This window comes from Sceloporus occidentalis, unplaced genomic scaffold (assembly GCF_023333645.1).
Source record: "Sceloporus occidentalis isolate IW3139 unplaced genomic scaffold, rSceOcc1.0.p SCAF_23, whole genome shotgun sequence".
Classification (NCBI taxonomy): domain Eukaryota; kingdom Metazoa; phylum Chordata; class Lepidosauria; order Squamata; family Phrynosomatidae; genus Sceloporus; species Sceloporus occidentalis.
Genome location: NW_028317003.1, coordinates 7,853,526 through 7,876,665, shown reverse-complemented (window position 1 = coordinate 7,876,665; position 23,140 = coordinate 7,853,526). Strand labels below are relative to the sequence as shown.

The following is a 23,140-nucleotide window of genomic DNA, read 5'->3' as shown; positions in this document are numbered from 1 at the left end:
ACTAGTGCTTCCTAGGTGGACTTTAATGGTAAATAGGAGTAGATACCATGGAACCACATAATTCCATAGATACGATCAAAAGTGAAATTCTATGGGTTTAAAACAGATGTGACAAGCGAGGAGGTGAAGTGTTATCAGTGGAGGTGAATGTCAGTGGAGGTAAGAATACAAATGAGGGCAAAATTAAAAAAAAAGTATACAGTAAGGAGTTAGGAACTTGAATTATAGAATAATTAAATAGGTAAAAAGGATATAATGGTGGCTATTAAGATTTATAAAATGCCTTCTTACAATGAGCATTTCAGTTCTAACTATCTCTCGGTTCATGTAGAAAGAAATTGTATGTCAATTTTTTCTTTATTGTTTCTAAAAATGGGGAAAATACATTTTATATTATTATGTTTATATATTTGTTGCCAACTTTATTAGGGTAAGAAGCGCAGACAGTTTTTGTTTTTTGTTTCTAAAAATACCATGCTTTGTTAAAGGAAGAGTCAACAGGAAATAGATGACTGTGGTACATGAAGTAGTATATCATACTGGCTTTTTTCCACCTGCTTATCTGTATGAAAACAAGACCAGGATGTATCGCGGCTTTTGTATATATTAGAACAGCTTATTTGACTCTGTCCTCTTGGCATGTCTTGAGTCATTTATCTCATGTCAAGGGTGTTTGGATTTGGCTGCAGTGAATGCACCTGAAACTGAACGCGTTGTATTATATAACCCGTTATTTTACCAATGCCCACAAGGATGAATAAGCTGGATCATATTCACACTAAGCTTCTTGTAAGATCCAGAAAAATAAACAAAATCAATATAAGGACGTTTTAAGCAGTTTTTATTGCACACAGGATAATGGGCACATTACAAGACGCTGAATATTGCAGGTAGAAGGAGGATAATCTAAGTATTATTGTGTTAATATCCACCCCAAATCACTTATATACAACAGGAACTAGCACAAAACTTGCAATGTGTTCTAGGTCTTACAATCTGCTCTGCAGACCTTGAAATCTGTTACACTGTAGGGTCCACCAACATGTTACCCTTAGAAAGACAGGTATACAAACACACTTTAAAGTTTTGTAAAAGTCATGTAGTCATGGCACAACAAAAACTCATCTGGCCAAATATTAGGATTATCCTGTTTGCAATATCATTCAAATTGCCAAAGCACCTTAAAAATTCTAGAGCATCTCAAAGTAGCATCCCATAAATCCCAAAATGTGTCTACTAATATCCAGCCTTTTTCTGTACTTGCCAGTGTTTTTTTTTTTTTTATAATTTGAGATATATGTGACATACAACATCAGCAGGATAAACACCATAGAACAATTAAATTACTTTCAAAAGTGAAAGGGAAAAACCATACAATTTATGTATTTATTTAAAGAGAAGTATACTGTGTATACTGAGACATTCGCCTCAGATTAACACTAATAATAGCAGGTCATTACTACAACCTTGAATTGCAAAGTTGGTCTTAACACAGAAATAGGGAGTTATATCAAATAAAGCAATTACAGCTAATTTTGGATTGTAGGCAAATTCAACAGTAAAAGTCCTCTCTTGGTAAGGCGAAGTGTTCTCTAATATGTCCCTACTCCATTTTTAATGGACAAATTATTATAGTAAATGCGCTCTTCCACATATATTAAACATTAACTGGGCACTATATTGAGTAAAGAAACTTAAGCATGACTATCAGTTTGTTCTTCAAGATTTTTAAGCACGTAACAATATAGAAACTTAAGAAGCATAGTTTGCTGCCAGAGGCTACTCTTTGTGCTACATTACTACATGGTAGAATTAAACATTCCTTAAAAAGTAATATGATTGATTAAATACTTATTTCAGCACAGGGTGTCGGCATTGAAAAGTAACATTGTGGACATTGTTTTTAACAGTTTCTCTAGTTATAAAGTGTAATATGTAGCACAATGGGTGTAAAGTAATGGATATATAATTATTGTACCTATTCTATATTACCTATTCCTATTCTACTTGCAACTACATGCAGGATAAAAAAAAACACTGAGATAGTGAAATAAGTCTACATATCTACTTAAGAAAATACCGGAATGTTTGAGACTGTTAGGAACCACCGCAGAAGAGCAGTGGGTAGGCAATCCTGCATCTAATGTGGTCGCTAGCTTCCTAGTGTGAGCCCTGAACATCATCGGATGAACCTTCAGAAGGTCAACAGGCAGCTTAACTGAAGGAATAAAAGCAAGAAAGAACATCTGACTGTAGAGTATTATATGTAAAGATTCAAATCTCAGGGTATGTGAAGCAACCATGAAATACCTGGCCTTGGTCTAGAACACGTGCTCCCGGTACTTTCTCTGTGAAGAGAGGAAACAGAAGTATTAATACAGATTTTTAAAAGTTTTTAAAATGAAAGTGACATTCATATGTACTTTAATATATATACGGTACCTGAGAAGTCCCTTCAAATTTCTGTGGTGTTCCCCTTGCAAATGTAGAATTCCACCACCTGCATTTGCCCCTTTCACCGCCCCCCCCCAACTATGTGCCATTTCTCTTTACATGTGTTTTACTTACCGTTAGCCAGCTTCAGTGCTAACTAAGTGAACGCAACTGGAGGAGGTCTATTGCGTGGCTTGTGATTCAATGACCTGTCTAAAATCAAATCATCAGAGGTAGAATCCAGACAATTACCACTAAAAAATACTACACGCTTATGGAAACATCTGAAGCTCATTAATAACTAACAAAAAAGGAGACTTTACAGCCAAAAAACCTGTACATATTGAGGTACCATTGAAATTATTGCTGTATTAATAATTATCATTATTGTTATTATTGGCAGTAGGAAGTAATATATATATATATATATATATATATATATATATATACACACACACTGATCAGCCATAACATTATGACCATTGACAGGTGAAGTGAATAACACTGTTATCATTGCAGTTTCATTGCCAGTGCAATGGGATATATTAGACAGCAGGTGAACATTTCGCCCTCAAAGTTGATGTGTTAGAAGTAGGAAAAATGGCCAAGCGTAAGCATCTGAGCGACTTTTACAAGGCCCAAACTGTGATGGATAGACGACTGGGTCAGACCATCTCCAAAACCGCAGCTCTTGTGGGGTATCCCCATGTGTAGTGCTCACTACCTATCAAAAGGAAGGAAAAGGGGTGACTGGAGGCAGGTTAGTGGAGTGAGATGGCTGGCCTGTGTCATCAAATCCAACAGACAAGCTACTGTAGCCCAAATTGATGAAAAAGTCACGCTGACCCATGTTCACTCCCAAACGTGCCTACACTGGGCATGTGAGCATAAGAACTGGACCACAGATCAATGGAAGAAGATGGCCTGGTCTGATGAATCACGTTTTCTTTTATATCATGTGAATGACTGGGTGCCTGTGCCTTGCTTACCTGTAGAACACATGGCACCAGGATGCATCCACATAGGCCCCACCTTGCAACTCAGACTTAAAGGATCTGCTGCTAACTTCTTGGTGCCAGATACCACAGCACACCTTCAGAGGTCTAGTGAAGTCTGTGCCTCGTCGGGTTAGGGCTGTATCGGCAGCAAAACGGGGACCTACACAATATTAGGCAGGTGGTGATAGTGTTATGGCTGATCTGTGGATATATATATGCCCATGCTTAGTTACTACCTACCTATTTATGCTTATGTACAGTATGCAGTTATATGAGGATATGCTGGGTTTAAATATATCTGTAAAGGTTGTCTTTGTCTTGTATGAATTTCAGTTTGTATCAAGGGACCCTGGACACATTTATAAGGTTAGTTTATCTTAACTGAATATTATTGCTCAATTGTTTTGATCTTAATTGGCTGTCCAGATGCTTGCTTTTGTCTGGTTTGACAAGCAGTGATTTTGAATTGAAGATAGCCCATGTTGTGAGGAGATATCTCTCCTCATATGTGTGTGGGGTTATGAATCATATCTGATCAAACAATGGCTATAACCTTTTTATTTGAAGCAAATTAAAATTGATAATTTCTAGAATGCCCTGGTGATAGTTCTAGAAATCCCCTACACCATTTCCTGCTGATTGTTTAACCCTTCTTCCAGTTCCTTTGCCAATCCTAGAACTAATGCCTGTTTTACAATCTTGCCCCAAAATGTTCATTGACGAACAAGAGTAAATGTTTTACTGATATACTGGAGCTTGCGTCTGCATAACTGATCCCTGAAAAAACAGTGAGCGAAGGTTTATGCCTTACTGATCCCTGAAAAAATAAACATAAGTGCCTTTTAAATTGTATGCCTTATTGTCAATACTACAATTATATAATTAGTCTTCTATAAATATTACCTCTTGAATAATTTCTACAAAAATGTAAACAGGAAAGAAGCAAATAAAGCAATAGGCGCCACTTAATGTTTGATTTTGCATAAGGCAGCATAAATGGTAACTACAGTTGTTGAAGTATAGATTTTATATTTGTAATTATTAATTCTAGTGAATAATTATACTACATGAGGAAGAAAGTAGTTTAATAACACAATAATTTTGTTGAAGAACGCAATAATTGTATTGGATGCTGTTATTAATGAATCCGTTTGGAACGCTTCCCTAAATAGTAATAGTAGATAAATATAGTGCTGTAACAGCACACCAATAATGTAGATTTTTTACAAGTCTAATTACTGGGTGCTAATGAAGCTCTGCAGTAACCATTATATGTCTATTAAGGTGGATCTGTTTCCTTTCCCAATTCCAGCATGTTACAGTTCTACATACAGTTCTAGAAACAAACATAACAATGTTTACAGATTTAAATAAAATAATGGGTGATGAATAACCATCCGAAGCCTGACAGCCACTGTGATTATTATTATAATTATTATGGGGTTATGTGGTTTAAAACAATGTTAATGTTAATGGGATCTGTGATCTGTGGCAAATAATGGGAGATGTACAATTTCCTGGCCTGAGTTCATCTGCTCCTCCAACCCTTAAAAACCCCTCTGGAAAAGTTTGGTATGCAAAATTAACTTACATTCTGGTATTTATAGATGAAAGAAGAAAAATATAAATATGTATGTATGTACGCCATAAAATAATCTGATCACTATTGCTAAAGTACGGATTGCTCTTCATGCTGCCTTTGTATGAGGCAGTGGGGCAATTGCCCCTAGGTTGCCCTGATTTTTGGCCAATGCCTGAAGCTTTATTGCATGTTTTTATTGCAATTCCAAACATAGCCACCAGGGAATTAAAGAATTTACCAGTTAACTGGATTCTTTCCCCTTCTTCTAATGTGTTGTAGACCAGACCAAATGGTACGCATTAGGCATTGTTGTCTTCTAAATGTGCTTTTGCTGCTTTATGACTGGGCCACCTGGATGGAATTGCTTTCCAGGCTGAATGTTGCCAGCTCCCCCCTGTGCCTTGCTACTAGAGGCAGAAGCTCATTACAAGTATTGTAGCAGTAAGTACTTACTGTGAGTAATTGAGTATGTGAGTACTGCTAAGGTTTATTTTGTTATCTGTTTAACTCTGTGTTGCTTTGCTTTTACCGACAATGATATGTATCAGCTTATATAGTTTGTTTTATATTTCATAACTGTTATGTTGTGAAAGACGATCTGAATATTTTTTATTTACAATGCTGTACTATGTGCTCAAGTACTATGTGCACACATATTGTATCTAAAATCATAGACTTACATTCACCCAACTAATCGAAAACTTTCTCCCAAAACAATGAAGGGGAAATGGAATAAAAATGCTGTAAAGATCAGTGCAACCGCTCTCATCACAGCAATATGATGTGATTGGTATAGATCCTACAGGATACAATATAATTCAATTGTTTTTCTTATTCCTAAAACTAACAGTTGTAACCTCCCCAATTCTAAATTACTATCCTTAAAGCTACCTTATCCCTGAAAAAACTATGAAAGAAACAAACATGTGAGCGTATTCTTGCCTTATGATGAAGGCAGGGAGAGGGTAAGACCAAACCCTGTGATTACTGTGATTTGTGATCATGGACAAGTCTACTGGTTCCCACAGGACTGTGTAAAGGATGGGACACAGTCCCTTGCACCACAAAACAGCAGGTAGGAGCACGCATGTAAGCTTTTCGCTCCATGTAAGACATGACGTTTTATCCGGTCATGATAAATGTAATGTTATCTAGAAATCATGATGGCATGGTACATCATTAATGGATGCTAAAGTGTTAAGCGAAACACAAATTAACAAGTCACACGCTAAAAGCATTTTAAATAAATAAGTTATTAAAAGGTGAAAAGAATTAAAATGTACTAATCTCTATGCAAGCCCAGTTACAATCACCTCAAAACAACAAGAAAACACAATACACAGATAATGCAAGGTGCCATGAAATGGTCAAATGCGTGGCAAATTGAATTGTTTTTAATCATTATTTTATTTCACCCAGTATAATAACAAGCAAAACCCAAAATCCAGCTGCATAAACAATTTTTTGGAATGAAATTTCTCTGGAGATTGTATTGTGTATATTGCTTGGTTTTCATGTTCTGACTGAAGATGAAAAGTTTCTCCCTGTAATGCTTTGACAGGCTTTCAGTCTGCTTTTTACTGAATACATCAGTAAAAGAAATATATGCTTCAGGAAAAGTTGATAACAGATAAAGACAAGCCCTAAAATATGTTTTCAAATGTAAATGAGGAAGGTTAGTACCACGATATTGAGGATAATGGCATAGTATGAGAAGCCCTGAGTTAGTGAACAGGTAGGAGTATTATACCGAATACAATTATGCAGGGTAGTATACTGACCAGGGCCCACTAGGCTCAGGGCATCAAGTCCAAGGGGCAGCAGCCCTTCTGCTAACAGGGCAGATTGGCTTTATGGGAGATTAGATTACCTGGTGCACAACTGCTCAATCGGATGGTTAAAAGGCAAATCTCTAAGGTCTGTACCTTCGTGATATGGTGAGGGCTGGAATATGATGTCATATAATCATATACCTGGGAACTTCAGTTCCCGCTGACGTCTGTGGGCGTTCACGCTGACGTCTGTGGGCGTTCACGCTGACGTCTGTGGGCGTTCCCGCTGACGTCTGTGGGCGTTCCCGCTGACGTCTGTGGGCGTTCCCGCTGACGTCTCTGGGCGTTCCCGCTGTGGTAAACACCCCCATTTAAAGGGCAAATGGGCGGGGAGCAGGGCGTCAAGACCCCGCTCCTGTGACCCTGAGGATTGGGGTGTTGACCCGGAGAACCTGAGAAGCGGTGCTTCACCCGGAGATCTCCGGGTCAAACCAAGGAGAGTTCCCAGGTATACATATAATAGCGCTCGTTATAGAAAATAGCTGTCACAAATGCCACAAAAGGTATTAGGGGCCAGCTGACTCGCTACCCTGGGTCAGGCCTAGAGCAGTGACCAACCTGAATACCCCAAAATTTTGATTTCCTTACTATGTGCACTATAATTCCTAATACATACCTTGTAGGAGGTAGTTCTACTCCAGAAGCACTGACACTTTCTTTTACTGAACCTGAAACAAATCATATTAAAAAATTTAAGGTTAAGATAAGCTATTAAGTACCAAAATGAGTGATCAATATTGAAATTAGTATTCTAGCAAAAATCTAAAAAATTTTTTTTTAAAAAAACTGTTTCATCAGCACAAACCAAAAGGGACCAAGAAAACAAATAGGTGTACAAATTTATTATAGTATATGTTTAACTAAGCCATTATTTATAATAGTTTTTAAGCCCCTAGAGGAGTGCCTACTACAGAATCCTATCAAAATAATAAATATATATGCAGAGCCCTGCAGTTCTGGTAAAAAGGGAAGAACTGTGATACATCTAAAAACACAAATTCTAAACAAGCATATTCACCTGCAGATATAAATTCAGATTACATTTCTATGCAGAGAACACTGCTGGGACTATGTGTAATTCAGCAAATACTTCCAATAACACAAAAAAACACTAATAACATGCTGGTAATTGTTATGGATGGGGAAGTGTACCAAGGCTAAGAGAACCAGAATGCTCCCAAGTGGAGATTTTACATCAATACCTATGCCTCAGCGGTTCCAAACTTGGCTGCAAAGAACATTAGTTTTTCCTTTTGCCAGGAGTAAAAATACACTATACGGACAAAAGTATTGGGATACCTGACCATTATGCCAAAATGGACTTTTATTCTAAATACATAGACATTAATGTGTAGTTGGTTCCCCTTGGCAGCTATAACAACTTTCACTCTTCTGGGAAGGCTTTCAACAAGATTTTGGAGCGTTTCTGTGGGGAATTTTTGCCCCTTCATCCAGTAGAGCATTTGTGAGGTCAGCCACAGGTGTTGGACGAGAAGTCCTGGCTCGCAATCTCATTCCAGTTCATCCCAAAGGTGTTCAATGGAGTTAAGGTCAGGGCTCTGTGCGGGTCAACCAAGTTCTTCCACAGAAAAAAACTCATCAAACCATGTCTTTATGGTTCTTGCTTCTTGCTTTGTGCACTGGGACACAGTAGTGCTGGAATAGAAAATGGCCTTCCCCATACTGTCCCCACAAAGTTGGAAACATATCATTGTCCAAAGTGTCTTGGTATACTGAAGCATTAAGATTCCCCTTTACTGGAAGTAAAGGAAGCCCAACTTCTGAAAAACAGTCCCATACCATTATCCCTTCTCTACCAAACTTTACAGTTGGCACAATGCAATCACGGGGTAACGTTCTTCAGGCATTTGCCAAACCTAGACTCTCCCATCAGACTGCCAAACAGAGAAGCATGATTAATCACTCCACAGAACACGTTTCCACTTCAGTTTCCACTTACAGAGTCCAGTGGCAGCGTGATTTACACCACTCGATCAGACCCTTGGCATTGTACTTGGTAACGTGAGGCTTGCATGCAGCTGCTCAGCCATGGAAACCCATTCACGAATTGACTTATTGTAAAGGTGGCATCCTATCACGGTACCACGCTTGATTTCACTGAGCTCTTCAGAACGACTCATTTTTATAAATGTTTCTAAATGCAGACTGCATGGCTAGGTGCTGGGTTTTATACACATGTGGGAATGGGCCTAATTGAAACACCTGAATCAATAATTAAGTGGCGTGTCCACACTTTTGTCCATACAGTGTAACATTACATTACTATGGTGAACTAGAGAGATACATAGTCAGAAGCAGGTTGGACAAAGATGAAGACAGCAATAACGGAACGGGACGGGCCAATGAGTTGGGGCTAGAGTGAAACAAGAACAGGGTCACACAGCAAACCGGGTAGGAAGCACTGCAACGTAGCAACAGAATAAGTGCTCAGAACAAGAACATTGGAAAAACAAGGCTATGCTGTCCACTGAGAGTGGAGATTTTTGCTACATGTGCCAGACATGATGTGGCTCTACTGCTGCTTTGGAGCTCTGTAATACATCCTATGCATCTAGAAAGCAGGATCATCAGGGTAAGAAAGGCAGAGCGATCAGGTGCACAAAATGTGGGATTTCTGCACAAATCATTTTTCATCATGAAAAAGTTACAATTGTTGCTCAACAAATAAGTCTTGTACATATAGGCCTCTATATTCTATGGAACGATCATCAGCCGAGTGCAAATTTGTTTAAAATACCAAGTCGTTTTTCTGCAGATTATTCTCTCTTTAATTAAATAGTCACAGTTGATAAATTTGAATCTACAGCTGTAGTGTAGTTTCCCACTTTGATTAATTGGCCCCATGCTGGCTAAGCATTTGAAGCTTTATACATCTTCTCATTTGCATAGTGCTGTGCTTATTTCTCTATATTCATAATGAATTTTCCTTGTACATCATCAACAAAAACACTAGAATATCTCTTTAATTTGTATGCTGTGTCTGTCAGACGTTGTTTTGCTTGAAATGACATACACTTCTCAAACTATATATAGTAATAAGAAAAACATCTTAGTAAGACAGACTTAAGATGAAGGAATCGCATGATCAATCAATGTGTTTTCCTGTTCAATGTGTACAACAGTCATCTAGCTTTCTACAAATTATTGAAACAAAGTGCTACAGGAACGAATTTCATATTTGTGGAAATGAGGAGTATAAATGATTATAAAACTCCATTTCAGGTTGATCATAATTCTACAAAAAAACTGATGAGTTTTTAAGATTTGCTGCAGGAGATTTTATTTATTAATGTATTATTTATTTATTATTTTATTTTTATACTCTATTAAATGCTGATATATCTACTGTGCTAGTGCAAAAAGGGTACAGTGAATATGTGAGATTATATATATATGCACCCCTGTGGGACACCATTTCACCCAAAATGACCATTCTATCAAGGACCTAAAAATCAAAGTACTGAAAGGGGACTTCAGTAATACCAAAGAAAGACAAACTTTTCAAGTCAGAATGATTCAACTATTCAACAGCAAGAATAGAGGACTCAATGTCGATTTGGGTTTCCTGTCCCACTACACAGGTTTTACATAACCCCCCACCTGCTATATGTACTGTATTTTTAAGTGCACCATGTTCATCTATATGTACCTGTATATATGATAGTATGTGTAGACATATACATTCCCATCCCTATATTCATCACTGCACTCCTATTCCCTGTATGTGAGCACTAGCATCTTATGGGGGTTTTTTTTGGTCAATTTATCTTCAGCAGTGCTAAAACCCCCCCTCAAAATTCCCTACTCAGAACATTTATGACCCTCTGGAGGGACACATACTTTTACAACATCTCACCCTCCCTTATCAGATCTGGGTAGTAAGCCCCCCCTCCCCCGCCACACAACATTGAATTCTATGTGTCATTTTGCTCAGAAAGCTTGTCATTCCAAAATTCTGTTAGTCCAATAAAAAAGGTATCATCACAAGATACTTATTCCATCTGTTATTTGATATTGACACCACTGGACTAATACGGCTACAACCTCTACTCTACTATATATATATATATATATATATATTTCTTTATTTCACGAGGTTCCAGATGGCATGCAGATATACGGTATGTATCAGTAAGGGACAGCAGCAGGTAAATCACAAGGATCACAACTTCTGTGCCACAGTTTGTGAAAACATTTGTGCCTTTGAGGTACACGATGACATATCTACCACAAAGATGCTGGCTGCCTAGCCAAGGTGAGAGCCTTCGTCCTCTTCTATTTATCTTATGAGCTTACCAGAGGTACGTTCTTTAAAAAAACAGGAGCTTGAACAAGTGGAGTGATCAGTGTCCAGTTCATCATCTATTTCAGAAAATACATCTAAAATAACAAATGCATTTAAAGAACATTACACTGCTGTGATTACTACATACATCAACGTGTTATCTCAGTGGCCTGGGATTATGGCTTGATCAATGTTGGTGACAGTTAAAATCTACAACATACCCAGTGTTTGAATGTCGTGCTTACTGTTATCATAAAAACACACATAGAAACACACATAGAAACCATTAGGGTTTCTATCAATCTCAGGGTCACAGTCTAGACATGACTTCATATCCTACTCCAATGTAAAGAGATCTAAGACTCCCAAGTAGATATTTTCACATTGGTATTAAACAGTGAGGAACCCTGCTTGCATACACGTCAAAATTCAGGAGATATTAGAACCAAAAGGTTCGAATAAAAAAGAAGATAAAGAATAAACAAACAGTAACAAAATCATGTACTTTCCACAGCAGGGTAGATTACCCAAAGTGTCATTCTGAATACCATATTCTGAGTAAAATGAAATGCACATCATGAAATTAAGAAACTCTAATTTACACCATAGAATTAATCAGAGTTTTGGAGAATTACATTACCAAAAATATGTTTAATACTACAATTTCAATCTTATTGCTTGTTCTGAGTTGTTATATTAATATATTACCTTTTATATTGCCGTCTACAGAATAACTGTGATCTGGAAATAACGCATCAGATGCCTTGACTTGATTGTCAAGTTGCATCATCCCCGTCGATGGAATAGCATTATCAGAAACATCACTCTTGCAGCTACTTGCTCCACTGCTACCAACTCTTGATTTTGCATAACAATTCTGGAGATTAGGAAGGAAAATACATTTTTATTCTTCTGTTAACATTTTTTTTTGCTTGCCTGTCAGGGACCACTTTTTCGCTGCCTGAACCATGGCTTTTTCATACCTGTGGCATTTAAATCTGCTACCACAAGTGGCCACCCTCTGCCCTCTGGCACACTCAAAACTCTATTACTAGGATCAGGTGTGCCTTGTTACCTGGGTTGAGCCCTAGTCAACACATCCAGCTGGGCCTTGTTACCTGGAGTACTCTCCCTTTATGAACCTGCCCTGCCCTTCAGTCAGGGCCTTTGTATTGAAGTCTATGGACCTTCCTGCTGTGGCTCTGCGCCTGTACTGTTCCTGGTTCCCTGCTTTGTGTCCTGATCAAGAGGACTCCCTGCTTTGTGTCCTTCCAAGCAGGCTGTGTGCCTTTTGTGCCCTTCCAAGTGGGCTCCCTGCCAAAAGACTTATTACCGGTATTTATTTTGCCATACGTCCGGTTACTTGCTTAGACTGTATTACCCTTATTTGCTGGTCCTGTTATATACATAAAATACACTGCATTACCTGGATTTCTGCTTGTGGTGTCTTTGTTTGCATAATCATGCACCGTGGGTTACATACTGAACCCCAAGTATCCCCTGCGCATGGGCTCCTACCTGACCTGATCACCCGTGTCCTGACATTGCCCTTCTTGCTGTTGGCAAAGTTTGATTGAACTTTAAAGGCAGTTTACTTCACATGTAACAAAGCAAGAATTCAGTGCATACCCAGCAGATTCCATTGGAATATTGGTAATTATTATTCTAGCTACAACCTTGGAAGTCTGACTGTATATGCCTCATTAATGCTGTCCGGAGAAGGAATCTCATTGGGTTAAAATGCAGTGCAGCCCCACTGATTCAGCTCCTTGCTAAGCTATATAGCCAAGAAAATTTAGATAGGACTCGCCAAACTTGGTGTACGTGGTGGCAGGCTAAGCAATATATGGGAATATAGTGTGATGAAATCCCCAATATTTAAACTTTAGATGTTTTTTTGAATGGTGTGCTAGGGGTGTATGCACAGAATTCTCGCTTTGTTTTGTTTACATCCACACAGTAGCGTACCTAGCGGTTCGCACGGGTGCCGCTCATCAGGGGGGTGCCAACTTGCCGGCACCCGGCACCCCTCCAGAGACGGACAGTAATGTCCGCCGCTGGAGGAGCAGGCCCGCAAGGGAGCGGTATCGGAGGTCTTTTAACAGACCTCCGGCTCCCTTGAGTGATTTTAAGCCGGGTTCAAGGGTTGAACCTGGCTTAAAATCACTCAAGGGAGCCGGAGGTCTGTTAAAGACCTCCGATATCGCTCCCTTGCAATCTGCACGGCAACAGCTGCTGTGCGCCGGGATTTGTTGTCAGATCCCGGCGCACAACACTGAAGCCGCGCCCACTGAACCGGAAGAAGACAGAAGAACTGTAGAAGAGGAGGAAAAGAAGCTCTAAGGAGAAAAGAGGAAAGGTAGGAAAGCATTCAGTGAGTGAGAGTGGATTGGTATGTGTGGATTGGTGTGTATGTGTGGATTGGTATGTGTGTGAGAGTGATGGGTGTTATGCTGTACCATTTCCAATGTATTTTTCATTATATAATTATGGTCTAGTACATCATAACTCCCATCACTCTATACTGTTCTATACAGTGGCAGAGCTGGGAGACAGAGGCCTTGCACCCCCACCGCAGGACTCCTGAAAGGTAAGTGAACTTCAAAGGGGGAGAGGGTAGATCGTTAGGAGGGGGTAGATAGGGAGAAGGGAGTGAGGCGGGGTAGGTAGGACAAAAGGGAGTGAGAAGGGGTAGATAGGGCAATCATACTCCTATCATGCCAAGTCTGCGAGTACATCCTGGAATCTGTGTATGCCTGGGCATGACAGGAATGTGATTGCTGTTAATCATATATATATATATATATATATTTTAATATTGTTATTTAATTGTTTTGTCCTATTTTGGTGTGTTACTTACTTTAAATAAAAGTGGTTTTTTTTATGGTGTGGGGGGGGTCATATTCGGTTTCAGTCCAGAATTAGTTTCGGTGCATCCCTACTACTAATGAAGTGGTAGGCCTACACCACATCAATGTTTGGCTTAGTATATAGTGATAGGAGTTATGCTGCACTATTGTCAATGTCTGGCTCAATGTATAGTATATAGGGATTACGCTGTACCACCGTCAATGTGTGCCTCAGTATATAGTGATAGGCGTTATGTTGTACCACCGTCATTGTCTGCCTCAGTATATAGTGGTAGGTGTTATGCTGTACCACCGTCAATGTCTGCCTCAGTATATAATGATAACAGTAAGTGTTATGCTGTACCACCTTCAGTGTCTGCGCCGATATATAATGGTAGAAGCTATGCAGTTTTAAAGTGTGTGTGTGGGGGGGTGCCACATACAGGATCCGCCCCAGGTGCCAAATACTCTAGGTATGTCCCTGCATCCACATGTATGTGCAAATATGAGATGAGTCCACACTTCTTATGGATTATGACTTCATATTAACCCCTACACTATTGTCTCTTTCTATTCATATTGCATGTATTTAAGACCCTTGGATAAAGACTCATACCAAGAAAGATCTTCTGAGCAATTGTCTTTGGAGCTAAGAATTGCTCAAAAAATGTCTGAAAATCGTGTTCTATTGTTGGGAAGTACCGTATTGGCTCGGATATAGGCTGCCCCCGTATATAGGCCGCACCCTAAAAGTTTGGTGCTTTTTTTAAAGAGTTTTTTTTCTTTAAAAAAGCACCAAAAAACATGCTGCCACTCTGTCTCCCCCCCCCCCCGAGATATGCTGCCACTGTCCTGCCCCCCCCCCCCCCGACTTACCAGAGCAGACTCCCGGGTGTCTTGCGGGGCCGGCGGGGGACATCTACGGAATACGCGTATATATGCGTATTGCGTAGATGTCCCCCGCCGGCCCTGCAAGACACCCGGGAGTCTGCTCTGGTAAGTCCTTGGGGGCAGAGGTAAAACGCATTGTGTGGACGGTCACCGGCTGCGGCGATGCGGGTAAACAACCTCTGCTGCCGGGACATCTGCACGATGTGCTTTAACAATCTCCCTTGCTGGGACTCCCCCGTGGGAATTCCCGGCAAGGGAGATTGTTAAAGCACAACGTGCAGACGTGCCGGCAGCAGAGGCTGTTTATGCGCTCGTCGCCGCAGCCGGTGACCATCCGCACGATGCGCTTAGACAACCTCCCGTGGAAAGTGCTGGCAGGGGAGGCTGTCTGAGCGTATCGGAGAGTAGGATACAGGTCCCCTGCACCGCTGCAGGGGATCTGTATCCTAACCCCGCTGCCTGCCCACATGCAGTCCCGGGCGTCGAGCGCTAGACTCCGAATATAGGCCGCACCCCCACTTTAAAGACTTAAAGTGGAGGGGAAAAGTGCGGCCTATATTCGAGCCAATACGGTATATTTTATATCTTCCACGTAGATGTGCGCCACTTTGGTTCTTAATTTCCCTATATTTAAGACCATTGCCTTATTTTGGGATTCCATCTGAAATAGAGGCCTCTGAGGTCCTGAAAGGTTATAATCTTTTGTTATTCAATTAAGTGCAGAATGATAGATCAAAAAATAAAATACTCACATGAGGAAAGATGCTCAGCTGGTTTTGGTAGGTTACTGAATTTTTATTAATCTCTGTGAAGTATCTTTGAGCACGCTTTCTCTCTCGTTCCATTTTTTTCTCCAGAGCAAGTTGGCTAGTCGATAAGCTATCAATGTATTTCATCATGATATCTGATATAAGAGCACACACTTCTACTATGTCAGGCCGGAGTTCTGTATCTGATGTCAAGCACCTAAGGACCCAGCATGCATAATAAGCATTGTTAAGGACACATTTAAGAACACGCACTGACTAAAATACATACTATTTCAGGATAGCTAGCTATCCTGTATCCACTCATACATACATACATGCTGTATTTAAAAAAACATATACACAAAACAAAAGGATATTACCTTCTTATTGTGCTTGCAACTTTTTGGGAATAGATTCCTTCAGAAATAGGTTCGTATGCCGCTTCTACTATCTAAAAAAATACATATATCAAAAGTAGAGAATATTTAACTCGGCTTAACTTTATGAAGATCTTCTTAAAATGTTATTTGTAATAATATGGCTGTATTACATAGTATAGTGAATGATTATTAAAATTGTAATTTTAATTTGCATGGATTGATTTAAGTAATAATGTTTCCTACTACTTTCTGTAGGATCAGTTTTAATGTTAAATGCATTTTGGTAAAGGATTCTTGAGTTAAATTATAAATTCTAAAGATAGCTGTTCTTTCTACAGTGTTTATCCAACTTTTGTAAGTAGAGGCAGCTTTAAATGGTGTTGAGTACAACTATTCAGATGGTGAATGTATAAGTACAGCTAGCACAGTATAAGTACAGCCTTTTTCCCTGTGGGGACCTATGTCCACCAAGGGTGGCTCAGCTTGGACTACACTTGAGCTGGGCAAAAATATAAAAATTACAGTATATTAGCTTGTATTGCATACTTAAGTAATTGACAGAAAAGGACATACTAAGTGTGCAGTTTAGCAGGTCTTGATTTTTCAATCATAACCGGCTTGGAATTATTATGCAACTTTACCCTTGGCTAATAGTGACAGCAGTAATGGAAAAGTATTGCAATTTGTGAACTGCATAGGAAACAATTCTAATGGTTCTTGAATACATAGATTCAGTTTATAACCAGCATGATATCCTGCTTTGCTAAATAAGAGTGCAAACCTGCGTACTTTAGTGGCTAAGGACAGCATGTTCGTACTATGGAAAGGTGGATTCAGAGTTGCCATCTGATAAAGAATACATCCTGCAGCCCATACATCTGCCTTTTCTCCATATGGTTCACTTTTCACAACTTCTGGGCTAGGAATAAACAGAATGATTTTTATGTTGGTTGAACTATTAATGACATTCAGTGTGTATGCAATATTGCTTTCATAGATCCAAGTCCTCTGTAAGATATAACCTCTATTCACAGTAGTTAACATTTAAACATCTGTATTCATTGCACTGTACTGTTGCATTTTGAGGCATTTAAGTGCCTTTAGCAATGAACAATTTTAATGTGCATATCATGATATATAAACCTCCGGCGACTTAATATATCTCATTAGCACATCTGCAGAGCAGATAATTATCTGTAAACATCTAATGACACATGAACTTGATTTATAAAATGCTGCTCTTGTCGTTTGTAGCCTTTTTAATATATAATTAAAGCAACAAAACAGGCTGTCATTAATAATAGATGGGCCGGGCCAAGCCCCACCCACTGGGTCCCCCTGCAGTCCAGTTCAGAGCACCCAGTTTATTCCACGTCCAGCATAAACATCTACGCTAGTTAATTCTCCTTCTCGGGCTGCGCACAACCTGATGAAGATCTTAACCATATGATGTCATAGTCTGGCCATCTGTGGGATTAGGTGGTAAGTAGACCAAAAGGAAGAAATCACTAGTGAAGAGGTCGGTGCCTGTGGCTATAAAGACACCTCTCTTGACTTGCAGATCTGAAGTCTACTAATAGGGCTTAAGGTACAGCTGTTGTGATCCCCTAGACAAGGCCTGGGCCAAGGGACAGCTGTGTCTTTGGCCTCACGTGCAACATCAACCTGCAACAAAGTAGAAACCGCAGTGCATTTCTAAACAGAAAACACATTACCTGATAATAGTTTGTTCGAAATAGCTGAATGAAACAAGTATATTCGTACATTTTGAATCTAGTGAGCAAGGGATACTGATTGTGATATTCCTTAGTACAGGAGAAGGTATGTATGGATTCAGTGGCTTATACTGTAGGTGCCACTTGTTGGGACTTTATCAATGCCAGGTAACACATTCTGTCATGGTCAGTGGAATCCTAAGTAGTGTTTACATAGAACATAACTGCAACTATGGTATATGGGCAGTCACTACTACCGCCTTTTAAAGCAGCTACTCCTCACTGTTTTGGCTCCCATCTTGGTGATATACATAACTTTACTATAATAAATGACAAAATATACAATGCTTTAGATTCATCTTAGAAGAAGAAGAAAAAAGGTTTAGCTAACCTGTGAGATACCATATGCAAATGTTCCAATATGGGAAAATTCAATAAATGATACAATACATTTCCTCTTAGCATACAACTTGCATTTATTATTATTAGTATTATCAATCTTTTATTTATTAAGTGCAAACAAATAATGCAGCACTGTACAATTTAAATGAGGCAGTTAATATGTATTTGTTATACATACAGAGACATCGGGAGTTGAGAGCCCTGCCCGTAAGCTTGCCAACTAGGTTTATGCTACTTTTACACAAAGTTCCTTGCAGGATTGGTGGGCTTTTGAGGGCCCCGCTTACAATCTGAGAGAATTCATCAAGTTTAATATATAGAAAAATACATTTTCTACATTCAGCTCTTATTATTTGTCCCTTTTAAGAATCACAGCAAGTCAAAATCTATAAAGTTATAATTTGTTTATTTTAGTGCACCAGCCCAGACTTAAAAAAAAACCCTAAACATTTTACGTTAATTTCAACACATTTTAATATGACATGTTTTTTGACTTATGGTATATGCTAAGAGACAGTCCGTTGGGGAAAGCGTTTAGCACAGTATGATTCTACTTTGTAAATTATAGCGTTAAATCTTCTTCATGAGGTGCTTGGAATGTAAAGAGGTTCCCATAAATATCTCAATAAATCTGGAAGTTTGACGAAGCATCTGGCAACCCTTTATGAGCTAAAAATCATTTATCTGTCACATGTTAATGCCAACCCTTGTAATACATTTAATAAATAATTTTCAGCTCACATTATTTTGCCAGATGCTTATTCCAACACTCCAATTTATAATTTCAGAACCAGTTTTAAAAGAAGGAGTTTGCATAGGTCAACCATCTGTTTTAAAAGTAAAAATGGTAAAAGTAGGAAACTGGAAATGATATCAGAGTGCTTTCAATAAGACATAATCTGTATATAAATGTGCAACTTTGAATTGGGAATGCCCTCCAGGACTTTGGACACTATACTTAATAAAATATCTTTAGTAAATGTTTTGGGACGATATTTTAGCTCAATGAAGAGTGCCTGGTTTTTAGACCTTGGCTTTTAGGATCCTTGTTGTACAGTAAACATGACAAAAAGATGTAATAGCACAAAAAAACCAGACAGACTTTTACATCCATTCACACTCCATGAAAATTAATTAAAAAGTGGGAGAAACAGCTCATAGTTTCTTTTGATTAGCAAACGTTTTCAATTTTATCACAGGCTCCGTTCGGAAGGTTGTGCTCATCTTGTAGACCTTAATCATTATTATTTGAAAAACTTCCACAGACAGATAAATTGAGGTATAATCAATAACCCAGGAGTTTTCAGCTTAGGTGAACCTTTCAGCTCCCTAATGTCACTCTACATTATGAAGGACCAACTTTAGTCAGCTTCTCCTGTAAGATGGGCAAGACAGTCCTGCATAATTAACATTTTGAGATATATTTAAATGACTCTCAACGTATTAATTATGCATTTATTTGTGCCAGCTTAGCCCATGTTGCAAGAAAATTTCCTCTGGAGCTGGTCTTATACAAAACAGTATGGTATCAGGGTGGTAAAATCCCCCGCAAACTACTATTTTTACTAAGTAAACCTCAGTTGTATAAATGGATTATGATTAGCTGTTTCCCCCCAATAACATACACCCAGCAAGACAATTACAAGAAGATGTAACACAAAAACAACTCAAAGTACGTAAACTCAAAAAAGTAATGTTTGCATGCTGTAAAATACATGCAAGATGGAATCCGACGTGCATTTACATGTTTAGACACTGGATTAAGTGAAAATGGACTGCATTGGGTAGACGTTTAAGATTATGCAACTAAATGTAAGTGGTAGGGTGTCATGGCAAGTATTTGGATTAAGTTATGGATTAAATAACTTTAGGGGGGAGTTTCATAGATGTCAAAAGTATGCTATCTTGGCAGATTGTATATTTGAAAATAAAAGGTACCGTATTTGCTCGATTATAAGATGACCCCCCCAAATCTGAATATTAATTTATGAAAAAAAGAAAATGCCTGAATATAAGACGACCCTATAGGAAAAAAGTTTTACCAGTAAATGTTAATTCATGTAAACTATGTGAACAGTTTTTTTGTTTTTTTTTTAATAAAAGATATGATTGAGAAAAATATTTTGTTTTTATTTCCTTTTTTTTTTTTTCAACCTGCCCCCCTAGTTATGCACATCTGCCCCTGGCTTGCCACTCTGCCCCAGAAATGCCTTATACCCCCTATATGCCACTGTGCCCCATGATATGCCTTTTAACCCCCTATGTGCCACTCTGCCTCCAGCATTGCCTTATACCCCTATATGCCACTCTTTCATTTAGGGGGTAAAAAGGCATATTATGGGGCAGAGTGGAATATAGGGAGGTATAGGCATTTCAGGAGGCAGAGTGGCATTAAGGGGGTTAAAAGGCATTTTACAGAGCTCTCTGCCTCCACAAACGCCTTATGCCCCCATTTAACACTCCCTGCCCTCCCTCCTCCAAACTTACCGGAGCTTCAGAGTCCCCGGTGCGTAGTCCGGGCAGCGTGTAGAGCTCTACGTGATTCACGTACACAACTTCCGCTGCAGCAGGGAGGAGGTGCGTTTAGCAGCGGGGGTTGTCTGCGTCCATCGGGCAGACCTTCCCCGGCTGTAAGAGATCGCGATGGACGCAGACAACCCCTGCTGTTAACTGCACCTCCTACCGGCTGCAGCGGAAGTTGTGTACGCGAATCACGTAGAGCTCTACACGCTGCCTGGACTAAGCACCGGGGGACTCAGAAGTACTGGTAAGTTGGGGGGGGGCAGGAGGATCCAGGTCCCCTGCATCGCTGCGGGGGATCTGGATCTTAGTCTCATAGTCAGACCCAGTTGAGGTCTGATTATTAGACTTGCGCATTCGTCTTCGGGCGAACATGAAAACGAGCACGAAGAGGCCGTTTTTTTGTTCGTTCCGAAGACACGCCGAAGAGAATACAGTGCCGGCAAAACGTAGGAGAAGACGAAGACTCACAACCACGAAGAATCGAAGCCGCCAAAATTTCAAACAGGAGTGAGCTGATCTCGTCTGTCCAATCAGCTCACTCTTGTGACGTCACGCTAAGGGTCTCGTCCAATGCCTGTGCTGCTGTTTTTTGAATTCTGAAGGCGCCTTTATAAGACCAGAGCTTGCCTGAGAGATCCATTCATTTTTCGCTGTGACTGCTTTGGCAACACTGCTGTGCTGCATCCGAGCGTTACAGAGAGAGATTGTTCTGTTCTGTGTGAGACTGGTAAGCCTTAGCCTGCCATTTCTCACAGTGTACTTCATCCTCACTTCAGTGCTACTTAATATAATTAATAATAATAATTTGATTAATTTAATTTTTTTTATTTAATTTGTCATCAACTGTAGTGTAAGTGCTGTTGAGTTGACAGTGCACCCAGTGCCTCAGTGGCACTGGGGTGCCCTTGCCCTGGGCTGGCACTAGGGTGCCCTTGCCCTGGGCTGGCACTAGTGCCTATTGCCTGTCCTGCTTAAATAAATTAAATAGAATTTATAAATAATAATTTAATTTAATAGTTCATTATTATATATATATATATATATATATATATATTTGTCAGTCATATATATATATATATATATATATATATATATATATATATATATATATATATTCTATAGTATACTAGTGTAGAGTGTACTGTAGACATTCATCTACTAGTGTCTAATTTAAAATCAGTAATTATAATTAATAATTGAATTCATTATAAAATTATATATATATATTTGTCAGTTATAGTTAGTAATAGTATACTAGTGTAGAGTGTACTGTAGACATTCAAGACATCTACTAGTGTCTAATCTAAAATCAGTAATATCAATAATTCTATAATTCTTTCTTGTCTTAATAGTTAATTAAATTAGCTATAAATAAAAGTAATAATATTAAATAATTACTACTAGCGTATAGTTCAGCTAATCTTATTAGTACTGGTGCTGCAGCTCTATAGTTTGTGCTTTGTTTTAGCAACAGCAAGAGACCAAGTCAATTTTTCTTAATTAATCTTTCATTTTATTTCATTTGTTTTGCTCACCTCAGTCCATCAGTGAAGTGAACTTGTTGGGCTAGTGAGTGCTGTGTTTTTTTTTGATCAGCAAGCAGTGACGTTAACTGTTTTGCAAAGATTTTCTCATTTATTTTACATTTTATTTCAATTTTATTAAAAGTACCCTTAGTGTTTTGCTCACCTCAGTCCATCAGTGAAGTGAACTTGTTGGGCTAGTGAGTGCAGCCAGCAGTGAAGCTAACTGTTTTGCTGTGACATTTTATTTTATTTCTAATTCTTTTCAAGAAAAATTGACTGTGACGAGCTGTACTAAGCAAAGCTTCAAGCTACTAGCTGTAGTACTAAAATAATTCTAATCTTCTTTAATCTTAATCTATAATATATTATAAATAATATATAACAATATAAATTCAAATTCATAATCTATAATATAAGTAATTCTAATTCTAAATTCTAATTCATAATCTATATTCTTCTATCTATAATACATAATATATAAGTAAATTATTTCTAATCTATTAATATTATATAACTTAATATGAATTAATAAATCATATACTGAATCTGATTTAACCTCACTTTAGCTTAGTGGGTTTGAGAGCGTCTACCTAGAGGTAGACTTATAGTAAGGAAATATAGCTTTAGGCTAGCATAGTAGTAGGCTAAGCTCTTAGGCCCGTGTAAATTCAAATTAAAAATAAAATACTGCTAGTTATTAAATAGTTAATCTTGAGTTAATAATTTAAATAACTTTAGCACTTTGGCAGATTGCACACAGCACAGTGCAGTAGTGCATAGTTTTACTTTTTAAGCAGTAGCACTGAAGAGAACTTCCTCTAATTTTTTGTCTTTAATTCGTTTTTCCTTTTTTTTTATTTTTATTTTTTTTTATTTTTTTTATAGTTTTTTAAACACTACACTACACTACACACACAACACAAAATTTGAAATGGATCCTCCTTTTGGGACTAA

At 38.6% G+C, this 23,140-nt stretch overlaps 1 protein-coding gene across 1 annotated transcript in view; it reads right to left on the bottom strand.

Moving 5' to 3' along the window:
- Nucleotides 1–23,140, bottom strand: part of LOC149300762 (serine/threonine-protein kinase Nek10-like) — a 77,168-nt gene that overhangs the window by 7,107 nt on the left and 46,921 nt on the right. Inside the window, exons 23-29 of the mRNA XM_089484791.1 lie at nt 16,810–16,939; nt 16,021–16,091; nt 15,644–15,857; nt 11,860–12,028; nt 11,163–11,246; nt 7,462–7,513; nt 2,311–2,348 (exon numbers count right to left, since the gene is read on the bottom strand). Of these exons, the coding sequence (XP_089340917.1) occupies nt 2,311–2,348; nt 7,462–7,513; nt 11,163–11,246; nt 11,860–12,028; nt 15,644–15,857; nt 16,021–16,091; nt 16,810–16,939 (758 nt within the window). The remainder of the gene's footprint in view (nt 1–2,310; nt 2,349–7,461; nt 7,514–11,162; nt 11,247–11,859; nt 12,029–15,643; nt 15,858–16,020; nt 16,092–16,809; nt 16,940–23,140) is intronic.